Source organism: Bubalus bubalis, chromosome 19 (assembly GCF_019923935.1).
Source record: "Bubalus bubalis isolate 160015118507 breed Murrah chromosome 19, NDDB_SH_1, whole genome shotgun sequence".
Classification (NCBI taxonomy): Eukaryota; Metazoa; Chordata; class Mammalia; order Artiodactyla; family Bovidae; genus Bubalus; species Bubalus bubalis.
In genome coordinates, this window is record NC_059175.1 from 37,882,978 (window position 1) to 37,896,471 (window position 13,494).

Sequence of the window (13,494 nt, forward strand, 5' to 3'; positions counted from 1 at the left end):
AACCAAACCTCCTGGGAGGAGGAACCAAACCCCCTGGAGGGTTCTGCAGAGGCTGGAACACTGTATTGGGTATTTTCTGAGTCCACCTACATGTGGACAGGACACCCCACATCTACTCGAGAAACAAAATTAACAAACACAAAACGAGTGCCCTTGGAACATGCTCCTAGGTGCCACTCACTCAACAACGGGATCTGAAAGTCGGAGGCCTTCCAGGCTGAGGTTCTGCAACTTGGAGCAGTGAGATAGAAGGCCGTGCAGGGTAGATGCATCAATCACAGAGTTCGACAGGTCCAGGTGCTGTAGTCGGAAAGGGCTGAACACAGAGGGAATAAAAAGAGGCTCCACAAGATGGCTCAAACCAGTATGTCCAGATCTGACCCCTTCTCCTCCCGACCTGGGCAGTCCATCACAAACAAGACCCTAGACACACATTTCAAGTATTAGCTATAGCTGTAGTCATAGAATAAACTGTTACTGGCCATCCTCGTTTGTTTTAAAATTCAAAAGCATTTTTTTTTTTGGCCAAGTCCAGACGTTGTGCCAGTACAGTCCAACTTAGAAAATGAATTAATGAGCATCAGAGGAATGAGTTGGATGGGGGTGACAAGGAGGTCACGCCTACAATGACTCCTGGCAAGGGTGAGTGGGTGGATGACCAAACCAGGGAAGACCGTGGAAAGGCAAGTTGTAAAGGGAGGTTAATACCAAGGTTTTTGGGCTGGACGTGCTAACACTAAGGTACTTGTAGGAAATTCAGCTGTGGTAGTTTTTAGGTAATAGGAAATAGGGGTTTGTTTGAAAGAGAGGGTTGGGCTAGAGATGAGGATGTGAAAGTCTTGGCATAGATGTGGGTGTACAAGACATAGCTTGTCTGAAGACAAGAGTGGGGTGGAAGAGAAGGCAGCCAGGGACAGACCGTAGAGTAACTGAGCAAAGCGTGCACTTGAAGGAGATTGAGAAGGAAGAGCCGCCGGAGAAACACAAAACACCTGCGGGAGAGGAGTGTTGTTATATGACCACGGCGAGAAGGTGAAGGGGCCTTGAGTCGGGACACGTGTTGTATCCCAGCTCTGCCGTCTTTAGCTTATTTTTCTGTTCAGTATTTGTTCACTCCACTCTAGCATGAGATGACACTAAACCACACTGCAAAACTATCAGTAAGAAATACATTTTCAGAAAGTCTAAACCAAAACAGAGCATCTTTTTCAGGATGTAAATCGGTCTGTGATAGGATGAGAAACCCAGGGTGACAAAATCCGAAAAGACCCCTCACCTCCTTATCAGAAATAGGCAGTGGGGGTAGAGACATGTCAATCAAAACTACAATGAGGTATCATCTCACACCGGACAGAATGGTCATCATCAAAAAAGTCTACAAACAATAAATGCTGGAGAGGATGTGGAAAAAAGGGAATCCTCTCTTGCACTGTTGGTGGGAATGTAAGTTGATAAAGCCACTGTGCAGAACAGTAAGGAGATTCCTTAAGAACCAGGAATAAAACTACCATAAAGCCCAGCAATCCCACTGCCGAGAAAACCATAATTCAAAAAGAAACATGTGTCCCAATGTTCACTGCAGCACTATTTACAATAGCCTGAACAGCGAAACAGTCTAGATGTCCATCAGCAGATGAATGGATGAATAAGTTGGACACATATAATGGTCCTAAAAAGGAACAAATCAGTTCTAGTGAGGTGGATAAACCTAGAGGCTGTCATATAGAGTGAAGTAAGTCAGAAAGAGCAAACAAACATCATATATTAACACATATGTGCGGAATCTAGAAAAATGGCACTGCTCAATCTACTTTCAGGGCAGGAACAGCGATGCAGACACAGAGAACAGATTTGTGGATACAGCGGAGGACAGAGAGGGTGGGATGAGTTGAGATAGCAGCGTTGAAACATACATATATTACCACATGTGAAAGAGACAGCCAGTGAGAAGCTGCTGTATAATACAGGGAGCTCAACCCAGTGCCCTGTGCCAACCTAGAGGGGTGGGATGGAAGGGGGGGCACGGGAGAGAGGAGGCTCAAGAGGGAGGGGACATATGTATACTTATTGCTGATTCATGTTCTTATATGGCAGAAACCATCAAAATATTGTAAAGCAATTATTCTCCAAATAAAAATACATAAAAAAATAAAAAGAAATGGGCATTGGGGGAATAGCTTGGCTGCATGGCATCTGCCAGCCAGGGCTGCTTGGCTCCTGCCTCATAGGATACTCAGGGCACCCTTAGACCCTGGGAAGAGCCCAAGTGCAGGCCTAGGCTAAAACGGGAATGACATCACTGAAACCTGTGCTGTGTTTCAACATGGCAACATAGACAACTAATGTCCCATGCTGCACAGATGACCTGTCCTAGGGCAGATAGCTGGAGAGGGAGAAAAAAAGACATTTCGATCTGTTTTCCTCCCCAAGATTCTCCAGGGACTTTTCTTTCTTACCTGAAATGTTCAACTAACGGTTGGTCCATAAATGATCGTGGACAGCGGAAGGCAACCACCCCTCGGGACAAAAGCCGACCAACCACATCTGGGTAGAGGTTTCTGCCCGCGAGGTCTACAGTCTGCCAGAGAGACTCGTCAAACCTGGAAAAGAGGCGCTCTGTTTGGTGAGTCAGGGCACCAGTTTCTGGAGGCCCTCGACGCTGCTATTAACAACAGGACACGGCCACTCAATTGCCCTGAAGCAAATTCTAAAGGCATGTTTGTTTCTGACTATACAATTACCTATATTTTTAAGGCACTACTGAATATTTCTTGGTCCCATTATGGATAAGTTTTCATCTTCCTCTTTACATGGATTTCATAGCTAGTTCAATGCTACCATGAGCCCTGCAATGATCTGGAACAGGAGAATAAAATTTCAGCATTCAATTCAATTCAATAACTTAAGACTGCTCAAATCACTCAACTAATTACTGAATAAGTAGGTAGGTTCACAATGACCTCACTTGCCATTTTTGTGAAGCATGGGCACGCTACCACAATTACCCTAAAAAACATGTAAATATACCTAAAAGAAGGAAAGTTTGTATGACTTTATTATGAGATATGGTTAGCAAATATCTATTAGGAAAAGTCATAGTTCAGCTCCATTTTACAAAACCTTAAAAGCTTAAAATAAATGCACAGAAATACAGGAATACCCATGAACTAATGTGAAGAAAAGAGGTAAAAACATTTAGATTTGTGTTTCGAAAGCAAAAAAGCGGTAACAAATATAGTAAACAACATAAAGAAGTTTGAATACCCATAGATTAATTTAATTTAACACAAAAGAAAACACGAGATCAAGCCCATGACGGAACATTTTAAATGTTTACAAGAATTTTACTTTTTAATCCTACTTGAGATAAGCAGACCACTGGCTGGAGCTTTGAAATAATTCTGCATAAACAAATTGTCAACCTCTATTCTTAAGAAGACAGGACTGCCGTGCCTGGCATATAACAAGTGCTTAATGAATGTCACTTATAACTTTCATGACAGTTGAGATGAAGATGAACAGAGCTGCATAGAGAGCACAGCTGGTGGAAAAAGAAAATCAGAATGGGGTTTCTTGAGCAGGGATAAGTGAGTCAACCACCATGTATCTGCTCTGGCATTCCAGGTATGCCGACCTCTCTGTGGCTCTTCTAAGCAAATATAGTCAGCCCTCCCTAGCCACAAGGCTTCCCAGGTGGCACAGATGATAAAGAATCCGTCTGCCAACGTAGACGATGCAGGTTCGATTCCTGGGTGGGGAAGATCCCCTGGAGGAAGAAATGGCAACCTACTCCAGTATTCTTGCCTGGAGAATCCTATGGACAGAGGAGCCTGGTGGGCTACAGTCCATGGGGTTGCAAACAGTTAGACATGACTGAGCAAGCACTCCCTGTCCACGGGTTCCACATCCACAGATCCACGGGTCCAGAGTCAGACTGTCCTACCCCATTTGATACAAGGGACTTGAGAATCCACGGATTTTGGTATCCACAGAGGGTCCCGGAACCAATACCCAGTGGGTACCAAGGGATGACTGTAGCACAGCCTTGTAAGTACCTGGAGTGTCTTATTTCCAGCACACCTGTGAATGGAAGGGCAGGGGCTCCTGCGTTCTCACAGTGAGAGTCCTAGACGTGTGGAGGGAGAAGAGAGATAGATGGCCTTAAGCACAGACAAAGGCTGGCCAGAGGCTGATGAGCAAGAGAAAAGGTGAAGATGGAAAAGCCCGTTACCGCCTTCCCAGCTCACCAGGATGTCCCATGCGCAGCTCACTGTTTACACCTGAGAAGTGTGGCCCCAAACCCAACAGAACCTGAACAATTAGCTGGGCACCACTTGAGCATCTTTATATTTCATGCTCACAATGACCATCATGTGACCCACCGGAAGTGACTTACCCCATTTGGAAAACTTCTTTTCCCTGTATTCAGCAGAGCTCATGTTTATTGGATGCTGGGCCAGGCAGTGTACCAGGAGTGACAGGGATACACGAAGGCACAGCTGGTTCTCATACACCCAGTGGGCTGGGTATGAGTGGTGGGAAGAGAACTCGGGGCTCTGTGTGGGACCCAAGTGGGAAAGCAGCTTTATGGGACCTGAGTGAGGTTCTGAGTCCCAGTTCCCCCATATATAAAATGGGATGATGGTGTCTTCCCAGGTGGTGCTAGTGGTAAAGAATCCGCCTGCCAATGCAGGAGACACGCGTTCGATCCCTGGGCTGGGAAGACCCTCTGGAGGAGGAAGTAGCAACCCGCTCCTTTATTCCTGCCTGGAAAATTCCATGGACAGAGGAGCCTAGTGGGCTACAGTCCATGGGGTCGCAAAGAGTCAGACACAACTGGGCACACACACACCTCCAGTAGATTCCTCCCTTATCTGTGAAATAAGACGCTAATTATTATAAAGAATATAATAATGAATAAGAAAATACCCAGTGTGCTTTGTGCTACTATATTCTTCTTGGTTTTCAGTGTCAGCAGACCCAACCAAATAAAAACCCTTCTTTTTTCCTCCTCCACATACACTAAATGGGGTGAAAAATACTTACGCTAGATGATACCATCTCTTACAAACACTGGAGACTTTCAGGAGTTCAGGGAGGCACAGACAGGAAAAGATTCCTAAGAGCAGCTCGTCTGGAAGGGAGTCCCAAGAAACACCTTGGAGGGGGACAAAAAAAAAAAAGAATTGTTTTCCTTTTACCATTCTTTTCCTTTATCAAGTGTACTGAGCTTTTTCCTGCACTTAAAGATATACAACATGTAACTTAAAAAGGGGAATTTAATGCTAAATGAATTCTTCATCCTCATAATTCTTTTTCTGTTCACCCATGGTCTATGTTTCCTGAAGTGGATACCGGATACTTTCTCAGCAAAGGAGAAAAGAGAGTATCAATGATATTCTTCTCTTTAGTACCCACCAGCCAGTCTCAGGCTCAGAACCATACTGATTGGGGTTCAGAGCCAGTCTCAGGCCTCTCACATCTTAGACGACAATGTCTAAGATACATGATGCTTCTGGGTTGCTAGGAACACCTCACTCCTCTCTGAAGTGGATTCAGTGGTGGATTTATCCAGTAGTGACCTTATTTAAAAGGCAAACCAATCTTTCTCCCTCTTCTTCCAAGCTTACAGAGGGTGGACTCAGAAGTCCATTTACCTAAAAGTGCAATATCAAAAGGCTGCTCTCATCTCTTAATTCAACACACATGTCCTGAGTGCTTTGTTTGATGCCAAGGATGGGTTAAGGCGTTAGGAGAAAGCAGGTAACACATGAGACAACACTTTTTCATGGAGCTTATGTTCCACTGGGGAAGCAATTACATGATATTAGAAGACATGTTAAAAACTGTTCAATATTTTTTAAAAATTAAGTGATATGTTAAAATTGCTTTTACTTTGATGTATTAAAAATGAAGAAAATGAGGAAGGTGTTAGAAAGTTTAAACACACAGCATACACACACACCTCAACCATCAATAGCAACTAACCTTGTTCTATTTTTCATATGTTTGGAGTTAATAATAAATTAAGATAAGGGTTATATTCGGCTCTTTGATGAAAACAACTATTTTCATTCTATTTTGACTCAACTCTATTTGTTAGCCTACTGAAACTCGTCATTCATAGTTAAGGAGACTAAGTCTGTATTAGTAAAGATTTGGTCAAAATATCTCCTTCCACATTTTAAAATAAATGCCTAATACAAAATTCTGTAATAGTGAGTAATTGTGATGTGAATTTCACCACAATGGTGGTTCCTCTAGTAACTGTCAAGTTTTATAGCTGGAGTTCCCCCCAAACTTTTTAATACATTTGCTGTGTTTTCTTATACTAAAAGAAGTATTGCATTCTTATTGAAAAAATTCTTGAAGAAAAGTTGAGTTACTTAAAAGTATAAAATAGTTCCATTTTTCAAAGATATTTTTAAGTTATCTGGTGCACTTGCATCCATTTTGTAAACATACTGTTTCCCAAACTGGTATTTAAAGAACATTCTTCTGGGAGATGTTAATATCTGTTCCACTACAAACAGTGTTTTGTGGTGTAAAATGGTATAAAACAGTGGGGAAGGCCTTACTGAGCTGGTGATCATTGGGCAAAGGCTAAACACAGGGAAGGGGCCGGCCCTGTGAGTCCCCGGGGTGTGTTCCACGTGCGGGAGTAGCAGGTCTGTTTTGAGGAACAGCAAGGAGGTCAGCCGGAGAAGGCAATGGCAACCCACTCCAGTACTCTTGCCTGGAAAATCCCATGGACTGAGGAGCCTGGTGGGCTGCAGTTCATGGGGTCGCTAAGAGTCGGACACAACTGAGCGACTTCAATTTCAATTTTCACTTTCATGCATTGGAGAAGGAAATGGCAACCCACTCCAGTGTTCTTGCCTGGAGAATCCCAGAACGGGGGAGTTTGGTGGGCTGCTGTCTATGGGGTCACACAGAGTCGGACACAAGTGAAGCGACTTAGCAGCAGCAGCAAGGAGGGCAGCATAGAACGCAGTGAGCAAGTTGCGGGGAGCGGAAAAGAGGTCAGAGGGGTGCGAGGGGGCTGGTCACCCCGCTCTGACTCTGAAGGTGATGAGGGGCCGCCGGAGAGTTCTGAGCACAGGAATGACAGGATCTCACGGAGGTTTTGAAAGGATCGCTCTGACTGTGTTCAGAATAAACCGGAGGGAGAAAAAGGTGGATACAGGACAAACAGCTTAGTTTTTAGAAAAGCAAACTCTAATTGCTATTCAACAAGTATTAAACGCTTACATATGAATAGAATAACCCACACGATCAGGATAATATGACCATAGCCTAGAAGGAAACAAGCACACACCAAAGAAACAGTAAGTGTTTTAGATTAGAATTCAGAGTCATTAGCTGAGTTCAATAACTTGCCTTCTCGGTCTCTCTCTAACTCCAATCCACCTGCTATACCAATGCTACCGCTATCCTCTCTTCCCTGTGATGGCTAATTTTAGTGTCAACTTGACTGGGCTAAGGAGTACCCAGATATTTGGTTAAATACTATACCAGGTGTCTTTGGGAGGGTATCTGGAATGAGATGAACATTTGATCGATCAAATGAGAAAAGCAGGTTGCTGTCACCAGTGTGCGCCTGCACCATCCAATCCAAAGTTGGGTTGGAATAAAAGGTGGATGAAGGAAGACCTGGCTGTTTCTCCCACCTTTGAGCTGGAACCTGGGTTCCTCCTGCCTTCAGGCCTCAACTGAAACTAACATGATCTACTCTCCGGATCTTTGGGACCAAAGATCATGGGACTCTTCAGCTTTCAGGACTACGTAAGCCAATGCCTTATTAATAAGCCTCCCTGTATCTCTTATTTGTTCAGTGGCTCTGACAGTATTCTTGGACTTCCCTTGTGGCTCAGCTGGTAAAGAATCCACCCGCAATGCAGAAGACCTGGGCTCGATCCCTGGGTTGGGAAGATCCCCTGGAGGAGGGCGTGGCAACCCACTCCAGTATTCTTGGCTGGAGAATCTCCACGAACAGAAGAAACTGGTGGGCTACAGTCCATGGGGTCGCAAAGAGTCGGACACAACTGAGCAACTAAACACAGAACATACACCCCATTTAAAAGGTGTCAGCATTTACTGAACGTGGATGTTGCAACAGGCTCAGGGAGAAGATGATGGAGAGCTGGAGACAGCCTGGAGGTGAGTGATAAACGTAACAGTCTTGGACTCCGTGGACTCTTCCCCCCTATTGCTGGGCAATCTTTTGAAAACACCCCTCAATCAGATCCCTTCAATGGTGTCCCTTGGGGTGTGTTCCACGTGCGGGAGCAGCAGGTCTGTTCTGAGGAACAGCAAGGAGGCCAGCGTAGAATGCAGTGAGCAAGTTGAATATTCAGTCTAAAGTCTATACTGCTGAGCATGAAATTCAAAGCTTTCTTATCAGGGCCTCCCTCGGTTTTCTGGATTCATTATCTAGAAATATGTTCCAGCCATTTGGAGCTACTTGGAATTTTCAGAATGAGTCATTCTGTGTCATATCTCAATGCCTCTGTACATGCTGTGCCCGCCCCCGACTGCTATGAATTTAACATCAAGTGGCCATTAATGCCCCAACTCCTATGGACGGCCTCCCAGGACATCACCAAAAACAGGCCGGTTTTTTAACCACAATTTTGCTATTTCCTTACTCACCTGTGTAGGCCCCCACAAAGCCATGAGATCTTGAGAGGGAGAACCTGATTCTTCTTTTAACAATCTTTATATTCTAAGGAACTAGCGCACTGTCCGATACATGCAACCATTCATATATTTACTTAACATGTGCTATATGCTGAGGACTATTCTACAGACGTAGATGAACAAGGTATGGCCTGCTCAGAGTTTGAGACACAGACAAATAGGAAATTTCAATCCAGGGTCACAACAGGCTGCTGAAGGGCTCAGAGTGCTGTGCTACACCGGGGACAGAGCTGGCACAGTGCTTAGGGAAGGAGACTCCCTGAGAAAAAAAGGACATGTAGCTGCTCCATGAACACCTGCCCCTCCCTCTCTGCTGCTGCTGCTAAGTCGCTTCAGTTGTGTCTGACTCTGCGACCCCAGAGACGGCAACCCACTAGGCTCCCTGGTCCCTGGGATTCTCCAGGCAAGAACACTGGAGTGGGTTGCCATTTCCTTCTCCAATGCATGAAAGTGAAAAGTCAAAGTGAAGTCGCTCAGTCGTGTCCTACTCCTAGCGACCCCATGGACTGCAGCCTTCCAGGCTCCTCGGTCCATGGGATTTTCCAGACAAGAGTACTGGAGTGGGGTGCCATTGCCTTCTCTACCCCTCCCTCTCTAGAGAATCAAATAAAGGACTGAGGCTCTGAAGCCTAGGGTTAGAGGGATGAAGGCAGACCATCCGCACTGACCCTAGACACGTTCTGGGGAGCAGCTCCCCAGTGTGGCAACTCCATCACACCACAAAGCTCCTGGGCCAAGGTCAGTGGGGGCAGAGGGTCTCCGGCATGACTCCTGCTTCACAAATTGGAACAAAGTTTTCCTTCCATTAATTCTTAACTCCCTGACCTCTGCTGTCTCTTGCGTATACAGATCAGATGGTAGCATTTCATTCGGGGGAAAGAAAAAATTACACTTAGCTACTTTGAATCTAGTCTGTTGAGATTTTTACTATGATCTGCAATGACTACCCTGACACCAGGTGCCTGCCCTCCATCCCTGTCAAGTGTGAGAACTACTGGATTGAGGAAGGAGCACAGCTCCAACTGGAATTTGACTGCATTGTCTCCATGTCAGCAAACCTTAAGCGAGCTATTCAATCCTTCTGGGGCTGAGTTTCATCCGCAGGAAAGGGAATAAAAAGGTTTATCTTGCAAAGTTGTTCACTATGAAGATTAAATAGCTCATGTCGAGAGGTTACAAAGCAGAGTTAAACTGCCTCTTTTTGGCTTCTATTCCTCTCCTTTCTCCAAAAACTCTATATGCTTTACTTTCATGACCTTTTCCTTTCAGTGATGCTTAGAATCTTCACCTATGTGAAAACATCCATCTCTGAGTAGGACAAGGGCTGCCTGCTAAGATTTACTGAGACCCCCAAACCGCCTTCTATCTAGGTTTAAATAATTAAATTAAATTAAAAGATGCTTGCTCCTTAGAAGAAGAGCAATGACAAACCTAGACAGCATATTAAAAAGCAGAAACAAAGGTCTGTATAGTCAAAGCTATGGTTTCCAGGAGTCATGTATGGATGTGAGAGTTGGACTAAAAAGAAGGCTGAGTGCCAAAGAATTGATGCTTTTGAACTGTGGTACTGGAGAAGACTCTTGAGAGTCCCCTGGACAGCAAGGAGATCAAACCAGTCAATCCTAAAGGAAATCAATCCTGAATATTCATTGGAAGGACTCATGCTGAAGCTCTAATACTTTGGTCACTTGATGTGAGGAGCTGACTCACTGGAAAAGACCCTGATGCTGGGGAAGATTGAGGGCAGGAGAAGGGAGCAACAGAGGATGAGATGGTTGGATGGCATCATTGACTCAATGGACATGAACTTGAACAAATTCCAGGAGATAGTGCAAGACAGGGAAGCCTGCTGGAGTGCTGCAGTCCATGGGATCACAAAGAGTTGGACACGACTGAGTGACTGATCAACTTATCAACAATCTAGGTTTGGGATCTAGGAACTACTGTAAAGAATAAAGAGAGACATGGAAGGGCAGGAAGCCAACGTGGGCATGTGAGTAAGCAGATTATCACTATGGGCTTTAAATCTGCAGGGGACTCCCAGGAAACATACACCACTGCCCCAGATGCTGGGGTGTTTAATCCATCATCTGCTGTCAGTCAATGGTTAGGGGCTTCTGAAAGGGGGTGGGAATGTTGACTCCCCAGCATGCCTGCCCGGGGAAAGCCCTTAAACACAGAGTGTCATCAATGTGGAGGAGAAAGCCCTTGGCATAAAAGGGAATGGTGAGCTTCAAGGAGCTATGGATGGGGCACCCAAGTGTCAGGTAAAATAGTGGGGAAAGGAGATAGGGAGGCTTGTTGCAAAGTAAAGGGCAGGAGAAATCAATAAACTAATGAATGTGGTGCTTCCCATTTTTATGGGAAGACGTAAGAAATCAGCAACTTAAGAGTAAGAGATCAGTAATTCAAATGCTTCCCAGGTGGCACACTAGTGTTAAACAACCCACCTGCCAATGCAGGAGACGTAAGAGACAGGGGTTTGACCCATTGGTTGAGAAGATATCCTGGAGGAGGACGGTGTAACCCACTTCAGTATTCTTGCCTGGAGAATCCCATGGACAGAGGAGCCTGTCCATAGGGTCGCAAAGAGTTGGACATGACTGAAGTCACTTAGCACACAATTCAAATGCTAGAAGGAAAATTTGGCACTGTGATTGAAGCCACACAAGGGAGCTAAGTCAGTCTAGAACTAGGAAGGCTTTGCATTGCAATGTCCATCTTCACCTGCACAACTCCTACTCATCCTTCAGACCTCAGCTGAACTATCTCTCCCTTGGAGGGGCATTCCCAGGTGACCAGCACAGCCCCCACACCTAGACAGGCACATGGAGACCCAGCACAATGCCTGGCACACCACAGACATTCTCAAAACCATTGCTCAATGCAGTATACCTTTTACTGCCCCTTCACACAAACCATGAATGTGCTAATTCTGTATCCATGTGACTGATTAACCTTCCTTAATCAATTAACCGCCATGCCTGGTGCCTAAGACAAACCTGGCGACGAACATTAGAAAGTGTTCAATATTTCACAAAGGAACGACTGACACCTAAGAGAAGAAAGCTGGCTCTATTTCACAGACAGGTAAGAGTGTGGGCCTCTCAGGACCAGTTTCCTCATTTATCAAATGACAAGGCTGGTCTAGGGCTCCACTTCAACAAACATTCCTGGGTGTCTGACTAATGCCAGAGAGCATAAGCACAGTCCCTGTCTGTTGGCCTCACTGGGAGGCAAACTAATAAACAGAAACACAACCCCACATTTACAACTGCCATTTACTGAAAGCCCTAAAGAGTCTCATATGTTTATTAATGCATGTGATTCTAATGCTTGCCTTGTGTCCTAGGATGTAGTGTCCCATTTCACAGATGAGGACCCTTGTCTTGGTAGGTTTATTTATTAACCTCACTGAGGTGCTAGCAAATATCAGGTGGCAGAGCCACAAAGTTAACATGGGACTCTTCAGTCCATTTCCAAACCCCACAACCTGAGGTGAAGGCACAGAGCCACAGAGCAGAGTGTCTGAAGCCTGCCAGGTGGCTCAGGGTCTGCCAAGGAATGGCACGGCCCTGGAGGTGTTCGGGGGAATGAGGCTGAAGACTGAAACCCAGAAACAAAGGCAGCGTCCTCTGTAAGTCAAGGGAGGGGCTTCAAGAGATGATGTAACTCCAACTAAAGGGATAAGGTCACACAACTAGCACAGGGAATTCAAGCACAGATCTGACTCCAAATCCTGTCCTATGTCTACCCTAGGATTCTCTCTCCTGTTCTGACTTAATTTTCTAAAATGAAGAAAAATTTTAAAAAAATCACGCTTTTTAAAAAAGTGAGAACTAAACCTCACTTGCTCTGGGAAAAGGAATCCTTCAGGGCTTGGGAGGGAGGGCAGAGGGGAGAGGGAGTGAAACAGAGATGCTGAGAGCTCTCAATGGGTCAGTGAGCATATGGATGGGGCAATGGCTGGGAAAAACACACAGCCTCTCTGAGCAGTCAAGTACCCACGTCTCCACAGAGCTGATCACAGGACAACACTGAGTCTAGGGACCCTGGTGGGAGTGAAGGCGGGGGAGGGGTGTCACAGCCTGAAACTGGATGCTGTTTCAACAGATGAGACAGAAGTCTGTCTTCGTACAGCTGCCCCAGTGGCTAGTATCCAGGCTTGGGATATGCTCTATCTAATTTTACTTGCCATAGTTAATTCTCAAAACACCGACCATCTGTTTCCTGGATTCCTGACTGCATTGCTGCCTGGTCTGTCTGCTTAGAGAGGATGACAAAGTCCAGAGCAAGTCTTTCCTCTACTCACCTCTTCTAAAACCCCCAAGGCTGCACACCAGACCTGCACAGTAAGCAAAATAATTAAGCCCATGGACTCTAATCTTCAACAACATGAAAGCAATCAAACACACTTTGGAGCCATGAAAGGCGAAAACTGGCCAGATTCACAAACTTGCTAGTCACCAGCATTTCCATTCATTCCTCTGGTGCAAAGTCAGCTGTCCACTTCTGTAACCTCATCACCTCCCAGGCCTCTTAAAGTCCTTCAGAAATAATAACTCTTGCTTAAGAGTTTTCAATGCATGAGGTCTTTACTCGATAGGTAACGTCTTCTTACTTGACATGTTTATTTCTTGAAACATCACCTACACTCAGATTCAAACTCCAGAGTACTCAATCTTTGACTCTTAAAATTGCCCTTTTCTTTAAGCACAGATAATTGTATCTGAAGGATAAGCAGGCACTGCTGTTCAAATCTACTCCTTTTTTAAGAGTGGAGGTTCACCTCCT

At 45.1% G+C, this 13,494-nt stretch overlaps 1 protein-coding gene across 4 annotated transcripts in view; it reads right to left on the reverse strand.

Moving 5' to 3' along the window:
• SKP2 (S-phase kinase associated protein 2) overlaps positions 1 to 13,494 on the reverse strand; it is a 39,269-nt gene that overhangs the window by 20,254 nt on the left and 5,521 nt on the right. For 3 of the 4 annotated variants that reach the window (XM_006074877.4, XM_044932554.2, XM_044932553.2), the window contains exons 3-5: positions 5,047 to 5,158; positions 2,457 to 2,600; positions 182 to 316 (exon numbers count right to left, since the gene is read on the reverse strand). In XM_006074877.4, the coding sequence (XP_006074939.1) occupies positions 182 to 316; positions 2,457 to 2,600; positions 5,047 to 5,158 (391 nt within the window). The remainder of the gene's footprint in view (positions 1 to 181; positions 317 to 2,456; positions 2,601 to 5,046; positions 5,159 to 13,494) is intronic. The other variant, XM_044932551.2, reaches the window with a different exon arrangement.